Below are 21,459 nucleotides of genomic sequence, written 5' to 3'. Positions count from 1 at the left end.
AAGAAGGAGAGAGGAAAGGGCCCACGTTTGTTTGACCATGTGGGGAGATTGGGACCTTTCTGTTCTTACCTTGAATGGATGCTCCTGGGTCCTGACTTGAGGAAGGTGGGGGAAGATGGTTCACCACTAGAATAAGTGGGGTTTCTTGGGGGTTCGGAAGTGCTTGTGTGGGTGAGGATCTGAAAGGTCAGGGCTGTGACTTTGTAAGGACTCATGATGGAAAAAAGATGCCTCAAACTGGGTAGCTGGAGGAGATGGAGGGGACTTGCCTTGTGACAGTCAAGGACAAGACCTGCCTTCTGCCTGTCTGTGCTCAGGTGACAGGATTGCTGCTCTTCTGCCTAGCACTGGGGAGTCCAGTGCTAGGCAGAAGATGAGAAGGGGGGATGAGAAGACCTGTCCTGACCAGGCTGCCTGCTTTCCTACAGGCTCTGGCATGCCATTGACCCACCCAGCTCTGTGCACAAAAGCCTGCCTCTGGCTCCCCAGGGCAGATGTATCCCATTGCTGCAGGGCCTGGTGGCCACAAGTTTCTTAAAATGCCTGTATCAACGTCCTCGTGGGGGCTGTGGTGACCCTTTCAGATGCTTCTAGCATCCTTGCCAGCCCTGTGCATCCACTGTTTCATGATCTTGCTGTGTAAATAGATTGCACTTCCTAAGATGGTGCATCTACAAAAGGAAAATTGCTGCTTGTTTCTCTCGTTTGCTTCTCCTTGGAGTTGGGTTTAAACCAAAAATCTACAGTATCTTGGCAGAGCATTATTCATGCTTGTTTCCCTTGTCTTCTTAGTGTCTCCTTGATGTAAAGAAGAAAAAGTGTGCTACAAGCTCGGTGTGTTACCCGAATGGCAGGAGGAGTTGCTAGCTATGCCAGCAGCAGCTGTGACGTGGATGCTGTCCTTGATAACCAGACAGCTCATGAGGTGCTGCAGTCCTGAGAGGATCCAGTACCACATTTGTGTCGCTGAGATCCAAAATCCCAGCAGTTGGTTGTGCTGTTTTGAAACTTGCTTGTACGTGGGTTATTAAGGATGGTCTTCATGTAGTTGTTGTGCTTCTCCTAGCAGTGACAGCACTGGGGGAGTTTGTCTCCATGCGTCTCAAAGCAATCAGCAAGCTGTAGATTTAGAGGGAGATGCTCCCCGCTGCCTTTACTGGATGCTGTGGGCGTTGGGCAGTGCTGGAGGTCAGCACGTCTTGGAGGCAGCTGTGCCCTCCTGCACTGGAGGGCAGCTACTGAACAGTAAAGAGCCAGAAATGGCAGAGGCTCCTGCCCAACTGCTCCTAGCTGATTGCAGCTCCTGATGCTAAACTCAGGGGTACGACCAGATTTTAACCTCCTTCAACTGACAAGCTGCAAAATAACTGCACTGAGCATAATGGGAGTGAAATAAGCATGCAACCCATACCGAAGGGTTTTTGTTCCATCTCACGTCTCGGTTAAATTCAATTAGGTGATGCGTGCCAACCCCAGCTGCTGTCGTGTCCTTTTGGGGCCATCCGACCTGTGCTGCGTGTTGTGAGGTGGCTGTGAACTGCGCCCAGCTCCCCTTGCAGTGGTCAGGCTGCAAGCACGCGGAAGCTGGCCCTGCTGCTCAGCCAGCTTTCAGACCACAAGCATTTTCATCCTTTCTGCTGCTGGGCTGGCAGAAATGTCTGTGGCTCGTTCTGAGCTCACTTAGTTTGGCTTCCTTTGATAATGCAGCATGGGCTTTGCTTCTGCTTTATTTTTCTTTCATCCTGTGGTGCTGTTGCACTCTGGGGAGCTTTGCCGAGCGGTGGCTGAGCTCCAACCACAGCCCCGTAAAAGCAGTCTCCGAGATCACGTTGACCCTGCTGGGGCGGCTGCTCAATCTGCAGCCCTTCCCGGATGCCCGGTAGAGATGTATGTGGCCAGGCTTATAACCTGTGAGTTATAAGGGGGTTAAGTTTTTTTGTTGTTTCTTTATTTAAATCTTTTCGTTTTGTTCTTAGTTAGGAGGATGAGGCAAGGCTAGTCCTCCTGTAAGTTGCTGCTTCTGGGACAGTTTGTCTGCTCTGTGCTTGTAACTTGCAGATATTTTGCATAGGGACAATTTTCAGCCTGCGTGCCCGAGTTTCAGAGCTGAGCCTGAAGCTCTGCTCGTGTGGGTGCTCTCTGCAACATGGATGTGATCCCTCGCAGCAGCAGGTCCTGTTCACACACTGTGCTGCTATGCAAGCAGCTGTGGGTACATCGTGTGTTGGGGATGTTTTGAGGGCAATGTGCAAGGTTGTATTTTTCTTTCTCTGGTCAGAGGCTCCCTCTGCCTTTCAGTAGATAAATACTAGCAAAGATCAGGGGAGCTCTGCTTCGTAAAGGAGTGTATAGTTAGCTATCTCCCTGCCTTGCTGCATCCCCGTCACTGCGGCAGCATGAGCTGCTTCCAGCTCGCAGCACTGGGTGGCATGGCCATGGCTAACACCTCCAGCCACAACTAGCAGCACGCTGTTGTGTGCCGACCTGTGTTCTGCAGCATCTGGAGGTTTTGATGCTTCTAATTATAACACCCCATGTTGGATGGCTGCGGTGGCTGGGCATGCTTTGTGGAAGCTGCTCTCAAACCCAGCGCATCAGGATGCAGACATCTGAGCCATAATAAGGACTGTTCACTCCTTTTAGTCTTTTCTTTGGGAATCCCTCTGCCTTGGTTGCTTGAAGAACTGCAAAGTTCAAAATGAGGGAAGAAGTGCTCTGGAGCCAGCTTGTCCTTTTTTCTTCTTGCCTGTGATGTTGCTTCGTTCCTTGGAAAATACGTGGTGTTTGCCTGCTGCATCTGGCTTCTGCATCCTCCAGAAATCCCATTGTGGCTTTCTGGCTCTGTCAGAAACTTGGCAGTGGTTACAGAAGTGGAGGGATGCTCTGGAATTGCCCAGGGAAATTTTACCAGCTGTGCACAGGAAGAAAAAAAAAAACAACACAGACCAAACAACAAAAAATCCTTTCTGCCCTCTCCTTTCATCTTCCATCTGCCAACAGCTTGGCCCATGCAGTGGGAGCAGTGAGCAGAGCAGCCGAATTTTGTACATCTGGGGAGTCCCCGAGGCTGAAAAGAATACCAGACCCTGCTCCTGCACCAGCACAACACTGACCCCCAGAGTGTTGGGTGAGGAACTTAAACCACAAAATCTCTCCTTGGATGGTCATGAGTGATCTTGTTCCAGTTCTGTGTGCTGGCAGCAGATTGAGAGCTGTACCAGTAGCAATTCCTGGGGTGGATACAGTGCAAGCACAGGGTAAAAGTGAAGGAAAAAGGCCTTCTTCAGCCATATGCTTGACAGAAAACTCTTAGAAGATGGAGAGAGAAGCTCCTACTGGGCTTTTGCGATGCTGGAAGTACGTCCATGTCCCTGCCCAATACTTAACAGTGGTTCATGTCGCTTCGTTGCTTGACTCAGTAACACAGAGCATCATACGTTTGGTCTTTATGCAAAACACTTAAATGTACTGACTGTACAGCGCGCTTAAGTGCCTTGGTAGGAAAAATGGGGCAGTATAGGTTGTGCTGGGTAGTTGCCTCATCTGGAATGAGGTGGGGCATCAGTCAGAGAGAGAATGTGTATCTCAGTAAGGGTTGAGCATTTTGCTTCAGCTCCTACTTACTAGTCAGATTCTTCAGATCTTATATCCATGGCTTTCAACAGTGCCTTGATGTCTTGGGTATAAAGCTCTTGTGGTATCGCAACACAGCCTATCAACGACGGGCTGCTCATCAGTTCCCGAGTGCTGGAGCCTCCTGTGATGGCTTGAATCACGCTCAACTCCCCTTGCGCTGGTAAGGCTCAGTAGTAGTGAAAACTCTCTTCTTGCTGCATAGGAGAAGGTGTTGGAGCAGGATGTGAAGCTGGAAGGGCTTTTAGTCTACACTGCAGTGGCTGCCCTTGCACTCTATGAGCAAAACTTTGGACTCAGAGTTAAAATTTCATTAAAACAGAGTTTTGACAGAAACTTGGCATAGCTGTGCCCACAGAATTGCCTCTGAAAAAGCATTTTTATTTTTTTCCTGGACAAACCTCTGACAAGCTCCAGATGCTGCACATTTGGTTTTCGGAAAAGATGGTCCTGAATGACGTTCCTTAGTCTTTGTCTGGTTTGGTGGCTCACAAGGACGTCACCAGGAGACTGATGCTTGCTCTTCAATGGGTTTTGGGCCACTTACTGCTCTGGCTGGGGCTTCTTGACTGGCCTGCATGTCCAAAAAGCTCAGCAGCCCCTGTGGTGGGTGCACCATAGAGCATCCTAGGAAAGCCAGCCCTGCTGAAGGTCTTGTTTAACGATAAATTGGAGACTGTAAACTTGGCTGACCAGCACTCCTGTGCGGAGCACAGTGAGGCCATACAGCCACAGTTTGATATCAACCATTGGAACACAAGCACAGCTTTTCTTGTGCTGTTTTGTCCCCCGCAACAAAGGCTTTGAGTATGTGGGACCAAGATAAAGCTGCTCCACTGACTTCTTTTAAATTGTTTCTTGCTGATCCTTTGGCAGGGGCCACGTGCTTTCGTGTGGGTGGCCAGGCAAGCCAACAAGTACCTATGATGAGATTTGGAGGTGTTGGTGTTGGCAGTGCATTGTTGGCCTCTGGATCCACGGCCTCCTTGGTGCCATGCAGTCCTGCTCCATTCAGTGGGCAGCTGCTATTCTGTTGGAAATGTAGTCTTTCCTTATTTTTTTTTCCTTTGCTCCCAGGTTTTTATCCTGATAATTACAAAGAGCTTTGTTTTAATTGCCAAAACCATGACACATTCCCTGTAAGCAGCAGCCTGCCAGACTTTAGGTGGGCTGTTAAAGCTTTTGGACTTGATCCTGAAAGCTGTGCGTCTCCGCAGTTCAGGAATGATGGTTATATTTTTCTAACAAACACAAACTGCCTATTTGCTGCACATCCCATCACCAGAAATACAATAAAATACCATAAGGCTACTGCTGCAATCATTTCTGGTCACAGGGTGTTGAGATCAAAGGGGGCTTTGGATATAGTGTCCTGTATTAGGCATGTGATATCTGCCCTGGGTTATTTACATACAAATTAACCTCAAGAAAAATACACTTCAACTGAAACAGAGAATTCTGTCAGCAGCAAATGTCTAAAAGCCCCCCAAAGGCATACTTAAAATAAAATGGAGATCAGTTCTGAAGTCTAATGGAAACAGTAGAGGGACTATATGGCTTAGGGACCTTTGGCTTGGCCCTGAACTCTGATTGCTTTCAGATCCTGTAGATACTGAGACAAATTCCTGTTTAGATTCACACAAGGACTGCCAGTGACACTAGGGTTTAACTCCAGACTCAAAAGCTTTTTTATTTTTTATTTTTTGTGGCAGCATTGCCTCCAGTCAATGTTACTGAGTATGGTCAAGTCCCTGCTCAGCCTCTCAGTCCATAGGGAGATGCTGGACTCCTCGCCATCCTCCTTGGGTCTTTGTTTCAGTTTCTTTTGCTAGAGCTGTTCTGCTTTCTATAAATAACATCTGGAGCAGAAGCTGCAGCTGCTGGCCTTGCATCTGGTTGTCCTAACTGTGGGCTGCTCTTGGCACATCTTGATTTTCGGGAAATCATTGCTGAAAGAACCCGGGTTTGTGATTATGAGGAAGGAAGAAAGAATGTGTGAAGTGGTGGGAATTTGTGTGAGCTGGGAACGCAGCATGACTGGAGTCTTATCTGCCATAGGACTTGCCACTGGAGCCACTTGTGGTCTGGCCCAAATTCTGGGAGAGGTTACCGAGAGTTTTTTGCAGCTTCTCAGGACATACATTTGGGCTAGGTGCCTCACGGCTGATAAATCTGTGCTCTCTTGCACAACAGCTGTGGAGATACTGAACCACTGTCACTGACAGCATCACGGGAAATAAGTCATTGCAGAGCACTGTTCCCTAAGGCGTAAGGACCAGCAGAGTGTATCTGTTGTAGTATTTGCATTATAGAGCAAGAATGTTTTCCCATTGCTGTGCATGAACCTTATTTAAACATTTGCATTGGAAGGCTGACTTTCAGAGGCTCTGAACAGCTGCAGCTCCTGCTGAACCCACAGAAGTCAGCTGGAGCTGAGGGTGGTGTGAATTCTCTTCCTTATCGTAAAATTCCTAATTGTCTTGTTGAAAAGGTCCGAGTTTGGCTACGGTGACAGCAAGCTGTCTGCAGCAGCCAGGCTGGAAAATTGCACGAACAGAAACAAATTTAAGTACTAATGTTGATTTTTTTTTTTTTTTTACTAAGTTTCTGTAGCTTTCTTGATGAGCAGCAGTAGTATAGAAACAGGCAGTTAAATTCTTCCTTCTGGGTCAACAACATTCTGCATTTGCAGGCTACTGTGTTGTAGGTATTGGATCGAGAAAGAGCATCCTGCTCAGCCCACAAGAGCAACTTGCACACTCCTATGAACCCCATCTGAAACCCACTGTGAAGATCTGGGGATGGGTTATCCTCAGACTAGAGCATGGCACAGGGTGACAGCAGAAGGGAGATGGGTGTTTGCCTTCCGAGTTAACAGTCAAACTTGCAGATGCGTGTAACAACTAAATATCGGTCCTGAAAACAGGAACAGAAGGGGGAAAGGCAGATTCTCTGTGCATTATTTCTGCTACAGCAGAGGCTCACAGTTGAGTTTTGGATGCAGCGAAGCTGTGGTGCTCCCTGAGGCTTGTGGGAGAAGGGCAGGGAGATGAAACAATGGGTGGGATAAAATAGGTGTGATTATTTCCTCCTTTACTTCCAGGAAACCTATTACAGCCATGGTTCTGTTTGAATAATATCTTGCAAATGTGATCTATTTGTTTGCTGTAGCCCCTAGATGAATTTTCACAAGCACTAGTAGTATGCTTATCTGCTTTGAACATTTCTGGAATGTGTCTTGCTGGGAAGCTAGTGTTAAATTTGTGTGGTCAGCAAAAAAAAAAAAAAAAAAAAGATGGTTAAAGCACATCAACAGTTTTCGTTAGCGGGGTGTTGATGTGTTGAAGTGTGATGGGTTTTACAGAACACGCCTGATGCCGGGGGATCTTTCACTGTCATCAGTGTAGGCCACTTCTAAATGTCTGCTGTGAAGCTGGGATGACACATGCCATTATTTCCATGTGTTTCTGCCTGCTTGGGCTATTTAAGGTTCCCTTGCAATTAACAAAGCACAGTTAGAGCTGTTTGAAGCAATTGCTATCTTATTCTAGATTTAAACTACTTACGTCCTTCATTAATTCCAGTACTCATCCTAAAATAAAATAACAAAATGTATTTATAATGTCTGGGTTGTTTATTCCTTTCTGGAAGTCTTGGTATCATTTTCAGCATGAAGAACAGAAGACTTCATAATAGACATGTTTTCCACCATGTGTCATAGATTTCTTTCTTAGGGTAAGCAGTCCAGGCTCTAAGGTTGAATGTACCAAGTTTGGGTTTTCATATCAACAGTTTTAGGGCAAAGATTTATTTCTCTTTTATGTTTATTGCTTTTTTGTTGTTTTGCTTTGTGGGTTGTTTTTTTTTTTTTTTTTTCATTCAACGATCCCATTTACTAAAGAATCCAGTCTGAGGAGCCTATGTTTAAAATTGTTCATATACTGTTGGAATTATGTGCAGAGGCTGATTGGGAGGGTGGAAATGGGCTATTTCACTAAATCTGTAGATCTTAGTAAATTTCCAATAAAATAAAACAATTGATTTGCTCTCTTAACACAATGGAAGAAGCCCTTAGGTGTGTTAATTTAATTTTTGGAAGACTTTTAAATCACAGTAATATTTTGATTGCAGAGTTAATGATTATGGATTTTTCTTTAGTTTATCTTGGACCATGTCTGCCCTGTCTACTTCTTTCTTTTTTCTTTTTTCCAGACTGCTGCGGGAACAGTGGATCAGAGCCAAATATGAAAGGAAAGAATTCATTCACAGTGAGAAGCAGGAGCCTTACTCTGCAGGTAGTGAAAGAAACTTTTGGCAGATAAGTTTTTTGATGTTCGGCACCTTCCATTTTTCTTGTCTCTGTTTATATTTTTTTTATATTGATTATTGCTTGTATGTCACTAAAGAGGAAGAGAAAGCATGATCATTTGGACAAGATTTGTCCTGGTGTTCCATGTATCTGAGTGGGAATATTGGGAATGTCAGTGCCTGATGGAAAGTAATGAGTTATCAGGAGTCTTTCTGTTGACTCACGATCAGTAAAGTACCAGCAAATTTGTTTCTGATAGCTGGAGACATAAATGCACATTAAAGTGGAAGTAAGGGTGTTTGTCTTATGGAGGTGACTTTTGCTGTGAAAAGATGAAATCAGATTAACGACAGTCTGCTTAATGGTCAGTAAGGGCCAGGTTCAGAGAATAAGTCAGTTTTCTTAAAGAAGGGCAGAGTTTAAGGAGGAGGTGCAGGGCTTGGCCAGGTTTGTTGTGCAGCTGCACCAGCATAAGGACTGGCATGAAAGCGCATGAAATTAACTGGATACTTTTTTGCTGTATGTAAGTGGCCTTTAATTTATTGTGCATATTAAGGAGCTGACACCGGCTATGTGCATGTGTGACTCCGGGATAATTTTATTACTGAGAACCATGTTGCAGATGAAAGGTTAAAATTCTATTTTCATTCTGCTTTTCGAGACTAATAACAAGCAGGTAGCTCCAGCAGTTTGCTGCTATTAAAACTTCAATTAAAATCTGATCTCATATAGTCTCAATTTATGTTTAGAGTCTTTCTGCTCTGCTTTTTGCTATATATGAAACCTGCACATAATGTGCGTGCATGTGTGTGTGTAATCCATATTCATGTATAGTACACTGCACATTTTATTTTAGGTTTTCCAAACAGTCTGTTGGAGTTGGACGTGTTGTATTAATGATAAATAGTTGATTTCCTAGACAGATTTGGAATTTATCTGCCAATATGTGTATATGTGTATAATGTTCACCCAGGAATAATGTTGCAATTTCATACCGTGCAACTTTTAAATGTAAAAGCCCAGATTCAACGGGGTACTTCAGGCAACCTCATCGTTTTAAGCACAATTACTCCTTTTGACTCCAAGAAGAGGGTGTACCTGGTTAGAGAGAAGTATTTGTTCCAGTGTTGTTCGGGCAGAAGGGCAGTGTGTTCTGACCTTTCTGAAAAATACTGTAGGAAGAGCTCAAACAGAAGTTTATTTTAGCAACGTATTTTGTAGCTGCTTTTCAGTAATGCTGTTGCATAATATTTAACTGCATGGTGAAGGGGTAGGGTTTTCTCTCCTCTTTGAAGTTCAAACACCATTAACTGCAGAACATAAAAGAGAACATGGCAAGCCATTTTAAATGAACAACACTTGTGGGAGAAGGAGAGGAAAGGAAGGCAGGCTGATGGGCACCTTGTAGGTTGTGTACCATTTTTTTTTTTTTTTAGTTTTGTGTATTTTCTCTGAGAATTGTATCACCATCAAATCTAGCATGGGAGCTGTATAAATTACCTGGGCGATGCTAACCAGGATGTCATCTGTTCATTCTTATGAACAAAGCAGGGAGGTGGGGACCAAACTTCCAGCATTGACTTATCCTTTCTGTTTCACCATAACAGCTCCCGAGGTCTGTTTGCAAACCTGTGCTTCAGCCTATGCCAAACCATGCTGCTTCTGCTGGACAGTGTGATGTAGCTCTGTTGGGGACATTGTTTTCAGTTCTCTGGCTGTTACACTGGGATCAGTTGTTTCCCAGGGCTGTGGCTTGTGTTGTGTATTGGTGCAGGATCACCAGTTTGCCAAGCTGGTGTGAATCAGTGCCATCAAGGAGCTGATCTGAGCTATGCCATCCAAGGCAGGCTGGAGTTCGGCACTTGCAGAAGCTCAGCCACATCGCTTGTCCCTGCTCTGCCCTTATCACTCCTTGCAGGGGTTGGTCCAGCTTAGCAGCTTGGAGGATTTACCCTGTGTGGGGTGATGCTCATGGCCTGCTTGTGCTGGGTTCAGCGCTGCTGGGGGCTGCAGAGCATCTGGTCAATTGCTTTCCAGTCATGACCTTCTGAATGGGGATGCACTGGGGTGGGACTGATGCAAGGAGGCCCTCTTGCCTACCCCTCACCCAGTTTGTGTCCCATTTAAATTTATGTATATCTCTCTTTCTCTCCAGTGTTGCCTTAGACCGTTTTTTCTCACCATTCTGAATTCCCCAGAGGGGTGTTAGATTACCAGTTTCTAAGCATGAAACATTTTGTTGCTAATAGAGATGTCGGTATCCATTTTCTGTTGTTTCTTGGAAGATTTAATTCCATTTTACAATCCCAAGGGCAGTTTTGCATTCTGATATTTGCTCAACAATTGCATAAAAATAAGAAAATGCTATCTTTGAGCAGTTTTGAGTAGCATCCTTTTCCAGGCAGCCTGGCGAAACCCTAGTCAGAAATTCAGAGTTCTCGCTTTCAGAAAATCCTTTGGGGAGAGACTGCCTGGAGCCTGCAGATGCCAAGCAGAAGCTATCGCAGCTGAACTGACAGCCCTTGGAGAAATGAGTCTCAGGACAGGAGTGTCAGATGTGCAGGTCAGCGCTGAGATAGTCACGTAGGGGAGCATGGCAGGGGGATGTGGCAGACTTGGCTGCTGGTGAGAAGTATAAACAAGAGACACGAGTGTGCGATGCAGAGGCAATGGCCGGCTCTTACCCAGCTGCTCCAAAAGGCTTTGCATAGCCCCCTGACCGATGGGAAACTGCCTTCTGTGATGGGAAGCAATGTAAGGTAGCAGAAATGGAGTTGGGAAACAAACATACCTTGTGTGAACAGAAATCCCTGGTGTGGGCAACGCTGAGTGTTCAAGCAGGACCTCAAACCTCACCCCAGGGAGGAGCCCTGGCTGCAGATCCATGGCCCCTGCTTCAGATGTCCCCTCTGTGGGGCACGCTGTTACACCTGCAGTCGTGGCCATTTTCTCTCGGTACAAGATTCCTTATAGGAACTTCCACGGAAATTTTAGGGAGTTTCTTGCTCCCACAGGAAGCCTTTGGATGTTAGCCCATGCGCCACTGACAGCTGCAGCTTCCAGCTCCTGTGCCGTGGGATAGTTTTTCAAACTCTGATGGTTTCATTCCTCTGAATGAGACATCATTAATGAATATGTTAGCACCATTGATTTTAGTGCAAGGAGTCAGTTTGAGTTCGGGTAGTGCAGGAAGATTAGTAAAACAGTGATTAAATGCTTCGGTGATCCACTATCGATTCTTAGATACACCCTTTTATACGTTTGAGCTCTTAATTCGACTGCAGTATTAAAGCTAAATAATCTGATCATCCTAGACAGACTTCATGAGGCAAAACATTATTTACACCCCGGTAATCCTGATTAATGCCATGGTTGTGTTCCTCATGCTACTGATACTTTTGTTGCACAGTGGCATAGAATAATACTGATTTTAAGACCCCCACATTAATGGGTTTGAGGGTCGTTTTATCCCTTCTGATAAATGAACTGACTCAATTACTGTCAGTCTCCAGCTAATTGTCCCCTCTCGGGGAGTTTAATGGGGCGCAAGCACTGACTTCTGGAAGTGAAGGGTGGTATTAATTGCCGTCAAGTTCCAATCTGGAACTCGAGGCAGTTGAAAGGTTTGTGTGATTGTCCTTTAAAAGCTTGGATGTCTTCCCCTGCTGTTGACTGGCAGCAGTTACGGCAATGCCTTCCAAATGTTGTGCTGAAAATTAGTTCATTTGGGTGTTTTTGATTACTCGTTATCAAATGGATTTATTCTAGCCAAGGAAGGTGTGGAGGGAGCAGAACAGTGTTTTCAGAGCTGGAGCATTATAATAATATAAATTGGTAAAGGTGCAGCTGCTCTAATGTATCTCAGGCCACAGACAAGAGAAGGGGATGTGCATGTGGCCAAGAGAAAGCAAAAGGGAGGCGTCTGCCTTTGGCTTCTGATGGACCCTTCCCATTACCACCAAGGTGCAGGGAGATCTTTGGATCTTCTCTTTAACATAAGCATATGAAACTGCTTTACCTGGTGCTAAATCTCTTAATGCTTGTCAGGAAAAAATGGCATAACTTTACGGTTCAGATCATGACAGCGCTTACCCGTGGGCTGAGCACGGGAAGTGCAGTCAGAGATAATGGGCAATGAACAGAGATGTCTGTGTAAGAGGAGGTGGCACCTTTTTCCTGGGAACACTGACTGTGTCTGCCTGTTATCTGGTGTTCCTCGTGGGTGAGCCCTGGGTGCTCATGCAGTCCATGCAGACAAAGCTCACCACAACAGAGGGCCCACCTTTTTTGACTAATATCTGCACAATTGATGGATAGGCAGATAGGATGCATCTGAAATGTATTCTACAAATAAACCAGTATGAAACTGACTGAGTTCCTTCCCTTCTGCCATTGCCTTGTTGTTCCTTGTCATTGGGAAGAATGTTTTTCCCCTCTCTCTTTGCCTCCTACACCATCTTTCCAACTGTAGTTTCCATGCAGGACCCAGCACAGAGATGTTCTGCTGGAGGGGATGTGAGAACTGGCAGTCGGTAGCTGTTGGAAGATGTAAAGGTTTGAAATGACCCTCGCCTGGATGGTGAGGCGAATCCTGTCTCGTGATGCAATGAGCTGGTCCGGTGCCAAAGCTTTTCTTTGAGCTCCAGCTGGTTGCTGCTTGGTGGGTGCATTTTGTCTCACCATTGCTGGGAGGGGGAGATGCTGCAGATTCCCCAGGGTGCTGCTGTGTGGAAGACACTGAGCTGCAGAGAGCAAGCAGCTCGTCTCAAGTGTCTCTCAGGCAGGGTACGTTACAGCAAACTGGAAGGCGGTAGGAATTCTGCTTCCTAAAACCAAATTGATTGTACAGAGTTCAAACAAGGCAATCCTGAACCTACGCGTGGTGTTCCCCTGGCCTTGCTAAAGCCACACACATCCAAGCAGACTGTTCTCTGCTGGTCTGCTCCCTGAGCTGATCCCCTTGTTTCCAGCAGGGATGCTGTTAGCACTTCCCTCCTTCCAAAGCCAGTTGTGAAACTCGCTGGTCTGCGGAGATTGGGGTGCTCTCAGAGAGCCAGAGGAGCACCATGGATACAAGGAACAACAAGGGATTGGGTTTTGGCTTAAATACTACCAACTATAGTAGTGGCCAAGGCCATATGAATAATCTTTTGACCAAATACTTGATGTTATTTACACTGAAGCAAAGGCAGGGGCATCTCTATGGGGGGAGAGAGAGATCCTGACTCACTGCTCTTCTTAAAGAGTCCAAGCCCAGGAGAGCAAAGGCTCACCAGTGAGCTGCAGACATACAAGACGTACGTACAGCTAAGAGATTATTTATGCCATGTATTGTTATTTAATAGGGTCACTGAGATTGTTCAGCAGTGATTTACAGGCTCTCAGACCAGGGTGGAGGTGCTTTCCAGCACAGTGTGAACAGATGGCAAGCACGGGGTGAACTTCATGCAAGCAACAGCTTCACCAGACACAGCTTGCTGCAACTTTGCTGCAAATGCTGCTTTCTTGTATTTTCTATAAATAGGCTGGCACATCCTAGTGCTGTTAATTTATCAGGTCATGGAAGAGCAGTCAATAACAGGAGAAGATTCACAGATCAAACATGCTGCTACCAAATCTGCATGCCAAAACCATTCCGTTTTAGTGGGACAGGGGATCTGCAGTCCTCCCTTCCTCACAACACATACTGCTGGGGATCTTTCACATTGAAACATTTCCCAAAGGCATTCGGGATGGGAACGTATCCTTTGCAAGGAGGGAGGATGTAAATGCCAGCAAGCATCATTGCTTTCATTCTTCAGTCATGGGAGGCTGCAGCTCCTCAGCTGATGCAAATTGTCCTAGGTCCCATAAAAATGGTGAAGGAATTGAGATTTACACAGGCTGAAGATTTAAACCCTGCCCTTTGGGATGGAAGTCGGAAAAGGCCTTGATTGTTTGATTGGTGGTTGTATGTCCGAGGGTGGTGGCCTCTTGCTCCACAGCGTGAGATAATACAGTGGCGCTGCAGCCTTAGATGGCTTTAGCCTCTGTTGGTTTCTATTCCTTGCATTTGTGGTGTGGACTAGATCTTGTTGTTGTTACTGAGGGCTGAGAAGGGCGAGCTCTGTACAGGTAGCTCCGAAGGGGGGCATTTTGCTGAAGGTGTCCGTTCGCTTGCCCTGTGTTCTCTCAACACCCTGGAGATGACTTTGCTTATGTGTTAGTTTGTATTTGTCTGCAAATAGGGTAGCGAAGTAAATTATGAGACGTGAAATAACACCCTAAAATAGTAAAATCTGTGCACTTTCTATTCCATGTGGCTCTTGCATAACACGGGAAACAATCTGAATTAATTTTTCCCTGCGCTTGCACAGTTGGAAGGCTGCGAAGGATGAGAGCAAACACACGGGATGTGAATATGTTCCTTCTCACTGCGAGGAAGATACCCGTATTAGTTCAGCCTGACCTGCAGTGATGTAATGCGGTTTATTTTGGGCGTGATCAGACAAAGCAGTGAGCAGTGTTGCAGTTTAAACCCAATTATTTTAAGTGACAGACCTCATCCTCTGCTGTCACTTTCCTGTTTCGGCGAGCGAGCCTGCAGTGACACAGCGATGCCGTGCTTCAGCCTGCTGTTTTTCTCAGCCTCAGAAGCAAGCAGAGCACAGAAATAAAGCACCAGCTAGAGGGTTGCTGATGCTGTTTGTTAAGATGTTAATGCACGCAGTCCTTAAGGAAATGCTTGTGCAGGAGGGAGCTGGATGTGCTGCGTGAACCGGCACCATCCCCTTGGCTTGGCCAGCACACCCAGTAGGACCCGATGGTGGAGGTGATAGGAGTGAGGTGGAGGTGACGCAGCTTTTCACAGCTGCAGCAAAGGAAAGGTGGTTGGACTTTCCCTGTGAAATGTTTTTTGCCTTTCGTTGTCAGATGCTAGCAGGAAGTGGGCAGCTTTGGTGAATTCACAGCTTCAAAATGCAGTTAGAGAATTATCAAACGTCTCATTTGCCCACCTTTCCTTTTTGGGTGGGGGAGAAAAAGCGTCACAGGCAATTTCAGAAGGTCAAATTGCTGCTGCCAGAAGTGTCCAGTCTGATAGGATGAGTTCTGAATCGTGGTAAGCCGAGAGCTTCTGGGAGGCTGATGTATTTCTTCCTCCTCCTGGTTAATTGGCAGAGCACAGCCTGAGGGTCTTGGGGTGCCAGAGAGAGGAGAGAGAGGGCTTTTGTGGGGGGAGGTTTGTGTCCTGAGGAGCCAGGGAGGACAGGGACGGTGTGTCCGTGCTGCAGCCTGCTCTGGTGCTGCTCAAAGAAGAGGCATTTTTGCCAGCATCCTTCTCTATGTACACGCATGTGGCTGTGCCAGGAATGCACGCTCTGGTTTCTGTACCGTCCTGCCGCATTGTCTGAACAACGTGCATCCTTGACTTCTGCAAAGATGGCTTTTCTGATGCAAATGCTTTCAGTGAGGGAACGAAGCGTAATGCTGGGTGCTGTTTGCCTTTGAGCCCCATTTCACAGGTGGGTGCATGGAGGGCCCTGGGGGTCTGCGTGCTGCTGGGTGGCAGGGTCTGGACCCCAGCTTTTGGTACCTTGAGGGGTCAGTGCCGGTGGGAAGGGGAGCTCATAGCCTCAGGGTGAAGCTCCCTGGGTTGCGGCCAAGGTTTTAGGCTGGTGGCTGCTTGTGTTTGTCATCAGGGCTGGTGAGCGTGGCCACTTGGCCCTGTCCTACCTCTCTGAGGGCTATCTGCTCCCTGGTGAGGGCTGTGTCCTTAGCTGGTGTGCATGTGTGTTGCTCTGTTGAAGCTTGCGTTGGGTTCTGCTCTCTGAATGCCTTGACATCAGACCTGGTCTGTGCTCAGAGCATCAGGATGCCGTGGGTAATGAGATCCCCTCCCGACACCTGATGAAATGGTACCGTGGGAACAACCTGATACAGATGGAAATCTGTTGTGTGAAACCATCTCCTCCTAGGCAGGCAGCACTGTCACAGGTGATTCCTGTAGCATCCTGTACGTGCTGGTGAGCACATTCATTAAGCAAAAAGGTCTAATCGAAACTCTATTCTTGCGAAGGTGTTACCAGCTGAATGAGGAGCTGCTTTTAGTGCTAGGAAGGCTTGAGCCAGCTGATGTGCTCGGAACAGTAGCCAGATGCCATCTCAGCTTCTCTCATGCAGCCTGACAAGAAGATTATTTCATTGCCGTATTTTTGCAACCACACGCAACCCGATGTGGACAAATCCTTGGCTGATGTTCCTGTTCACGTTTCCACCAAGTCCAGTGAAGCTCTTCTCACTTTCCCCAGGTGACGATGGCGCTGTGGTGACAAGCTCTGCACGACCACAGAGCGGGACTGCAGCGCAGTTGGGTGTAAGGTGAGAGCAGGCAGGCGGCATTCCCTCAGAAAAAAAAAAAAAGAGGCAATGCCCCACTGCAAGAGTGGCTCTAAAAAAGTCAGCTTGGTTGTTTCTTTTGCAAGCATGCGAATTATCCTGTTATTTTATAAGCAAGGAGAAGTGGAGCATTTAGCAATCACAGATAGCTGCATCTGGCTGGGATTGTCCAAGGCACTGAAAAGCCAGAGGGGAAGATGAACAGGCAATGCTTGCATAAGCTTTGGTTCCTTAGGACACCAAGCTTACAAGAACGATAAGAGAAGCCACGTGGTAAGTTTTTTATTTTATATAACAATAATTATATAATTATATAAATATTTTATAATTATATATGATGAAGATAAGCTAGGAAATGCTTATCATTTTTATCAGTAGCTCATCCAGTCCGATGAACAGGCCACCAGTGCCTGCTGTAGGAGAGTGCTGTGGTGCAAATCCTTTCGGGGCAGGATTTGGTTTTGCTCTGTCTGCAGCGAGCTGCCTGATCAGCAGCGTGGCTGTGGTGTGAGGCAGGTGTACCTGGCCATGCTGCAGTCGTATGCGGGCTGCCCCTCTCTTGTGTGACCTGGCTAGGGATATAAATACTTCAGCACTTTTTTCCCAGTGTTCCTTCTCTCCCTCCCCCCCCAGTTTACAACATCTCCTTGTGACAAAGCAGCCCTCGGTGCCAGCAGGCAGCTGTGCCAGGCTGAGCGGGGCCGCGGCGGCTCTGCCTGCTTCTTGCAGGGCTGCAGCGTGAGCACAGGGAGCTCACGAATGCGAAGTCCTGCAGCTGATCTGGTGATCGATGGGACTGGCTTTGCAACTCAGAGCCGTTCTTAATCAGGCTGTAAGCACCAGTAAAAATGAGTTTATAAGCACTGCTACCTGTTTGGTCTTCCGAGCAGCAGAGAAATAGCTGCGAAGCAGTTGCAGTGGTTTGTGTTCATGAAGCCCCAGGTCCTCCCAAATCCTAGAGATATTTCTGTTGACAGCAGCGAGATGTGAAGTGTCACTTTATAAACACTGAGTTACATTAGACTCTGAATACCACAAAGGTCTTAAGATCCACATGGCTGATGCAAAGCTATAAGTAGTCTTTAAAGCGCAGCCTGCGTCGTGTGTCTGTAAAGTGAATAGAACCACGCAAATAGAGAGTTTATTTTCCTCCCCTTCTGTTTTTATGCTGGCAAGTTTCCCATAATGCCAGTGACGTGACTCTTGATTTACACCATATACGGAAATTTAGGAAAAGGCTGCTTATAAAGGGCTCTTCTACCATTTTGTGAGTTGAGCTTCTGAAGATACTGGTTTCATCTGTAATCTCCACCCAAAGATCTGATTTTTTTCAGCAGTTTCCGTGAATGTAAATCTTTACTTAACCTCAGTGCACCCGTGACTGATTGGCCAACAGAGCTGTCAAAAGCTTTAGCAAGCCTTGACCTTAGCCCACAGAGAGGAATTTTCAATACAAAGAAATCAGTTAATTTATTTCTCCCGCCTAGCCTCAAAGAGGAGTGCCGCTTTGCTCTGGATGATTTCTAATGCCACTGTTATCTGATGATAGCTGCAAAATGGATGAAAGTCTCTTCTTATGCTTGAAAGGCTTGAGAATTAGAGCTGGGCTTTGAGCGCAGCTCCGGCGCTTTCCGCTGGTGCCTCTCTTTGATGGGCAGCGCTTGTTTGCGTCGTGCTGACTGAGGGAGGGCTGCAGCGTGCATCGGGAAGGTGAGGCGTGCTCAGTGACCTGCAGAGCATCCAGCACAGTCTGGTGCTTTCGGTACAGCCCTTCTCCCCCCATCCCTGTAAGCAGAGCCTTCATGGACCTGGAGATTGAAATAAAAGAGGAGAGCTGCTAAAAAGCAGGGGAGCTAAGGGCAGCCTGCTATTTTGCTGAAGCTTCATGCTGAGTCCTGCACGGCTGAGATTTAGACATCAGAGAAGATGCTTTGTGGGAGGAAGTCATGACAGTGCGATGCCTGCTGGTGCTCGGTGTGCGTACTGTGATTGCATCACTGGTGCCTTCTGTTAAGTCATGGTTTCCAGTAAATTCCCAGCAGCTGCTTCCGGTGTCTGGCTGAACTGAAGTGCCGGGTTTGGCTCTTACTGAGTTCTGCAAAATGTTGTTACGAAGCCGTGCTCAGCCTTGCTCTTATCTGTGAGATCTCAGCTAGTCCGTCCCGAGCTCTGGCTCCATTTCTACCATCCCCAGCTGAATCCAGGAGCGATTCCCCTTTGACATTGCTATACCCTTGCAAGCTGGTTTTGGTCCACCTGAGGGAGGTGAGGGCTGCCCTCTGAAGACAGGCAGCAGGGATGCTGCACCTCTCTGGCAGAACTGAGCACATGAGCTGCGGTTGGTGCCTGGTAGGAAAAGAGTAGCAAGTGTGCCTGGTGCAGCGGGGATGGTGGCTTGCACAAACTTGGGGGGGTAAGCAAAGGGACAAAGCCCTCCCCAAAATGACGCAGACGATGTCACTCCTTGCGTTTCAAGGGCACATGAGAGCATTACGAGCGGGTTGAGTCTGTGCTCCAGATGCTGTATGGACGTACCCTGGTGTGCAGATGCAAAAAGCAGCCCTGGTCCAGCGAGATTATAATCAAAGAGCATTTAGCAGGGGTGGGTGTGTGGGTGTCTGCACTGACACTAAAACCTGAATGCCCGCCAACACTCCAGATATGTAATTAGTTTCTAAAGCTGCACGTTGAGGTTACTGCAGTCTGGTGGCCAGGAGGGGGTTAAAGCACAGGCATCCCTCCAGCGAGGAGCCTGCAGTGAAACCTCCTTCTCATGCAGGCACAGACAGGGCTTCTGTTCTCTGGCACTGACATCACCCGCGGGTGGCCGGGAGGTGACGCACGCCAGGAGCCAGGCTCCGCGGGCACTGCAGCACCCAGGGGAGAGATGCTGGATGTGGCACAGCACCCGCTCAAAGCCCTTGTGCTCCTCTGTGGCTGGCTGGACCATGCCCAGGCTGTCAGGCAGGCACAAAAAGTAGGTGGAAGGAGCGTTGGTGAGCTGCTTTGGTCAACATCCTTCCCCCTGGGCTCCTCCTGCTGGCCTGGCAGCCTTCAGAGCTGGTGGCTGGCAAGCTGAGATTTCCACAGGTTTGGTTTTCTTGCAGCCCAGACACGGTGTTTGGTGGTTTGGGAGAAAAGCACCTGCATCACCACTTGCCCATGCTCAGTCACCTTTTTATGTCTTCCTGGTTTAACCCTGTATTTAACGTTACACAACTCCCAATCAGGACTTGGTTCAGGAAACCTTTCCCCACCATCTCCTTTGCGGTTTGAGGGAAATGCAGCCACCACTTTCAAACAAAGGGCTGCTGCTTCCTCTTCCTCGGCAGGCGTGGGGCGTGCTGCGGGACAGCTCACCTCGCCTGGCTCTGCAGCCTCATCCCGAGCCAAGAGCAAAAACCCCACAGCAGCACTCACAGGGGGAGGGAAGGAAAGGTGTCCATCAGGAAAAAAAAAAAAAAAAACACTAAATAAAATAACCTCCCATGTACTTCCCTGCCAGATCAACGACACCCACTGCAGGCATCATCAGTGGCAAACCCAGTGCTTTTGGAGAGCGTCGCGCAGCCCTGGCTCTGAGAGCAGCCTGCTTTGCAGTGCAGGCGGTGTAAGCATCAAGCACAGACCGTGCTGCTGCACAGACAAGGCACATCAAAGAGCTGTTTAGCTAACAAAACCAGGAGGAAAGATGTGAGGGGAGATCACAGCATGGTTGTCTTGTGCTTTTTTTTTTTTTCCCAGGTGACAGGGACGTGCCCACGCTGCATGTCCCTGTGACAGGTGGGATGTGCTGGGTCTCGGCAGGGTGGCGGCGTGCACCCAGGGACTGAAGCAGCCTTTCAGTGCTTTCCAGCAACATTTTAAAGTGCTGATTCTCACACAGGGCAGCCCCTCTGAGACAGGGATGCCACCTAATGAGGCTCCATTACAACCCAAGGAAGGTGCTGTGCCGCTTCCCCACGTCGCTAAAAGGAGAGCATGCACTACCAGCACCAGGAAACAATGGAAAAGGCAGCAAATGCAAAAGCTTTTCCTTTAGAAATAACTTTGGTGCATTTTTACTTTTTCTGCCTTTTGTACAGGCACGCAGCCCCCTCTGGGTCATGGTTAGAGGCCAAGGACTGCTGCTGCGCTCTCCAGGAAATCCGCGAGCGCTGCAGTGACCCAGTGCTGGTGTGTGGGGATGGAGGAAAATCGATATTCCTCTTACAGATAGGTGGTGTGCAAGGAAAATCAAGGAGCAACGATCAACGTGCTGGTGGCTTCAGCTCCCCTGAAGCACGTAGGCAGCCAGAATCACAGGCGAGGACGCATGGGCCCGCGTGGGAGGGATGGAGTCGGCCGAGCGACATGTTGGCACCGCTGGCTGTGGGGGGGCTGCGGCACCACCGCCAGCTGAAGCTGGATGTTCACAGTGAGGTTAGGATCCAGCTGTAATTTTAACAGCTGGTTCTGTCAAGCTGCCTTCAACACAGTTCTGATCCCAAGTTCTATAATTAGCCCGGCAGCAGCAGCAGCTTTCTCACAAAAATTAAAGCAGCAGCATTGCTTGTGGCAGGGGAAGCAGAACAGCGAGGGAGCAAGCCTTACTGCAAGTGGAAAGGGCTGGCTGATAAAATTTTAAATAGTTGTGGTTTGGTCTTTTTTTCCTCTCCATCTAAGTGCTTTGTGCAAAATGTTTGGTCAGTTTTTTGTTTTTTCCCCTCAAAAAAGAACGAGTAAGAAGCGCTGTTTCATTTTGCATCATGCATAACAGAAACATTTGCGTTTGTAAACTCAAGTCAAAAAAAAAAGTTTCATTTGTGGTCAACTCAGCATCAGGTACGTGAGCTGAGCTGGTCGGGGTTCTCATGGGAGAGACACTCAGCACCTTCCTGCCCTTACACTCAGCGGCTGAAGGCATCCCCTGTCTTATGGGGTGAGCTCTGGGTGGTTCCTGGTAGCACTCCGAGCTGCTGTGCCCCTGGGACACATGGTAAGTGTAAGCTGTAAGATCAATAAGGTGTTTGAAACACCCCAATTATCATTGACAGGAGTCGGTCCTCAATAGCTTTCCCTGTCTAGGGTCAATCAGCTCGAAATACTGCACTTGGCATCTCTTGGGCTGTTTGTTCCTGTAACCTTGGGTTTCTGCAGTC

At 47.6% G+C, this 21,459-nt stretch overlaps 1 protein-coding gene across 2 annotated transcripts in view; it reads left to right on the top strand.

Moving 5' to 3' along the window:
• ADAP1 (ArfGAP with dual PH domains 1) overlaps positions 1 to 21,459 on the top strand; it is a 65,575-nt gene that overhangs the window by 22,404 nt on the left and 21,712 nt on the right. For both annotated transcript variants that reach the window (XM_072023792.1, XM_027468894.3), the window contains exon 4: positions 7,846 to 7,928. In XM_072023792.1, coding sequence (XP_071879893.1) covers positions 7,846 to 7,928 — 83 coding nt within the window. The remainder of the gene's footprint in view (positions 1 to 7,845; positions 7,929 to 21,459) is intronic.

The sequence above is a fragment of the Anas platyrhynchos genome, chromosome 15 (genome assembly GCF_047663525.1).
Source record: "Anas platyrhynchos isolate ZD024472 breed Pekin duck chromosome 15, IASCAAS_PekinDuck_T2T, whole genome shotgun sequence".
Taxonomy (NCBI): Eukaryota; Metazoa; Chordata; class Aves; order Anseriformes; family Anatidae; genus Anas; species Anas platyrhynchos.
The sequence above is the reverse complement of the archived record's forward strand: the minus strand, read 5'-3'. Positions and strand labels throughout refer to the sequence as shown.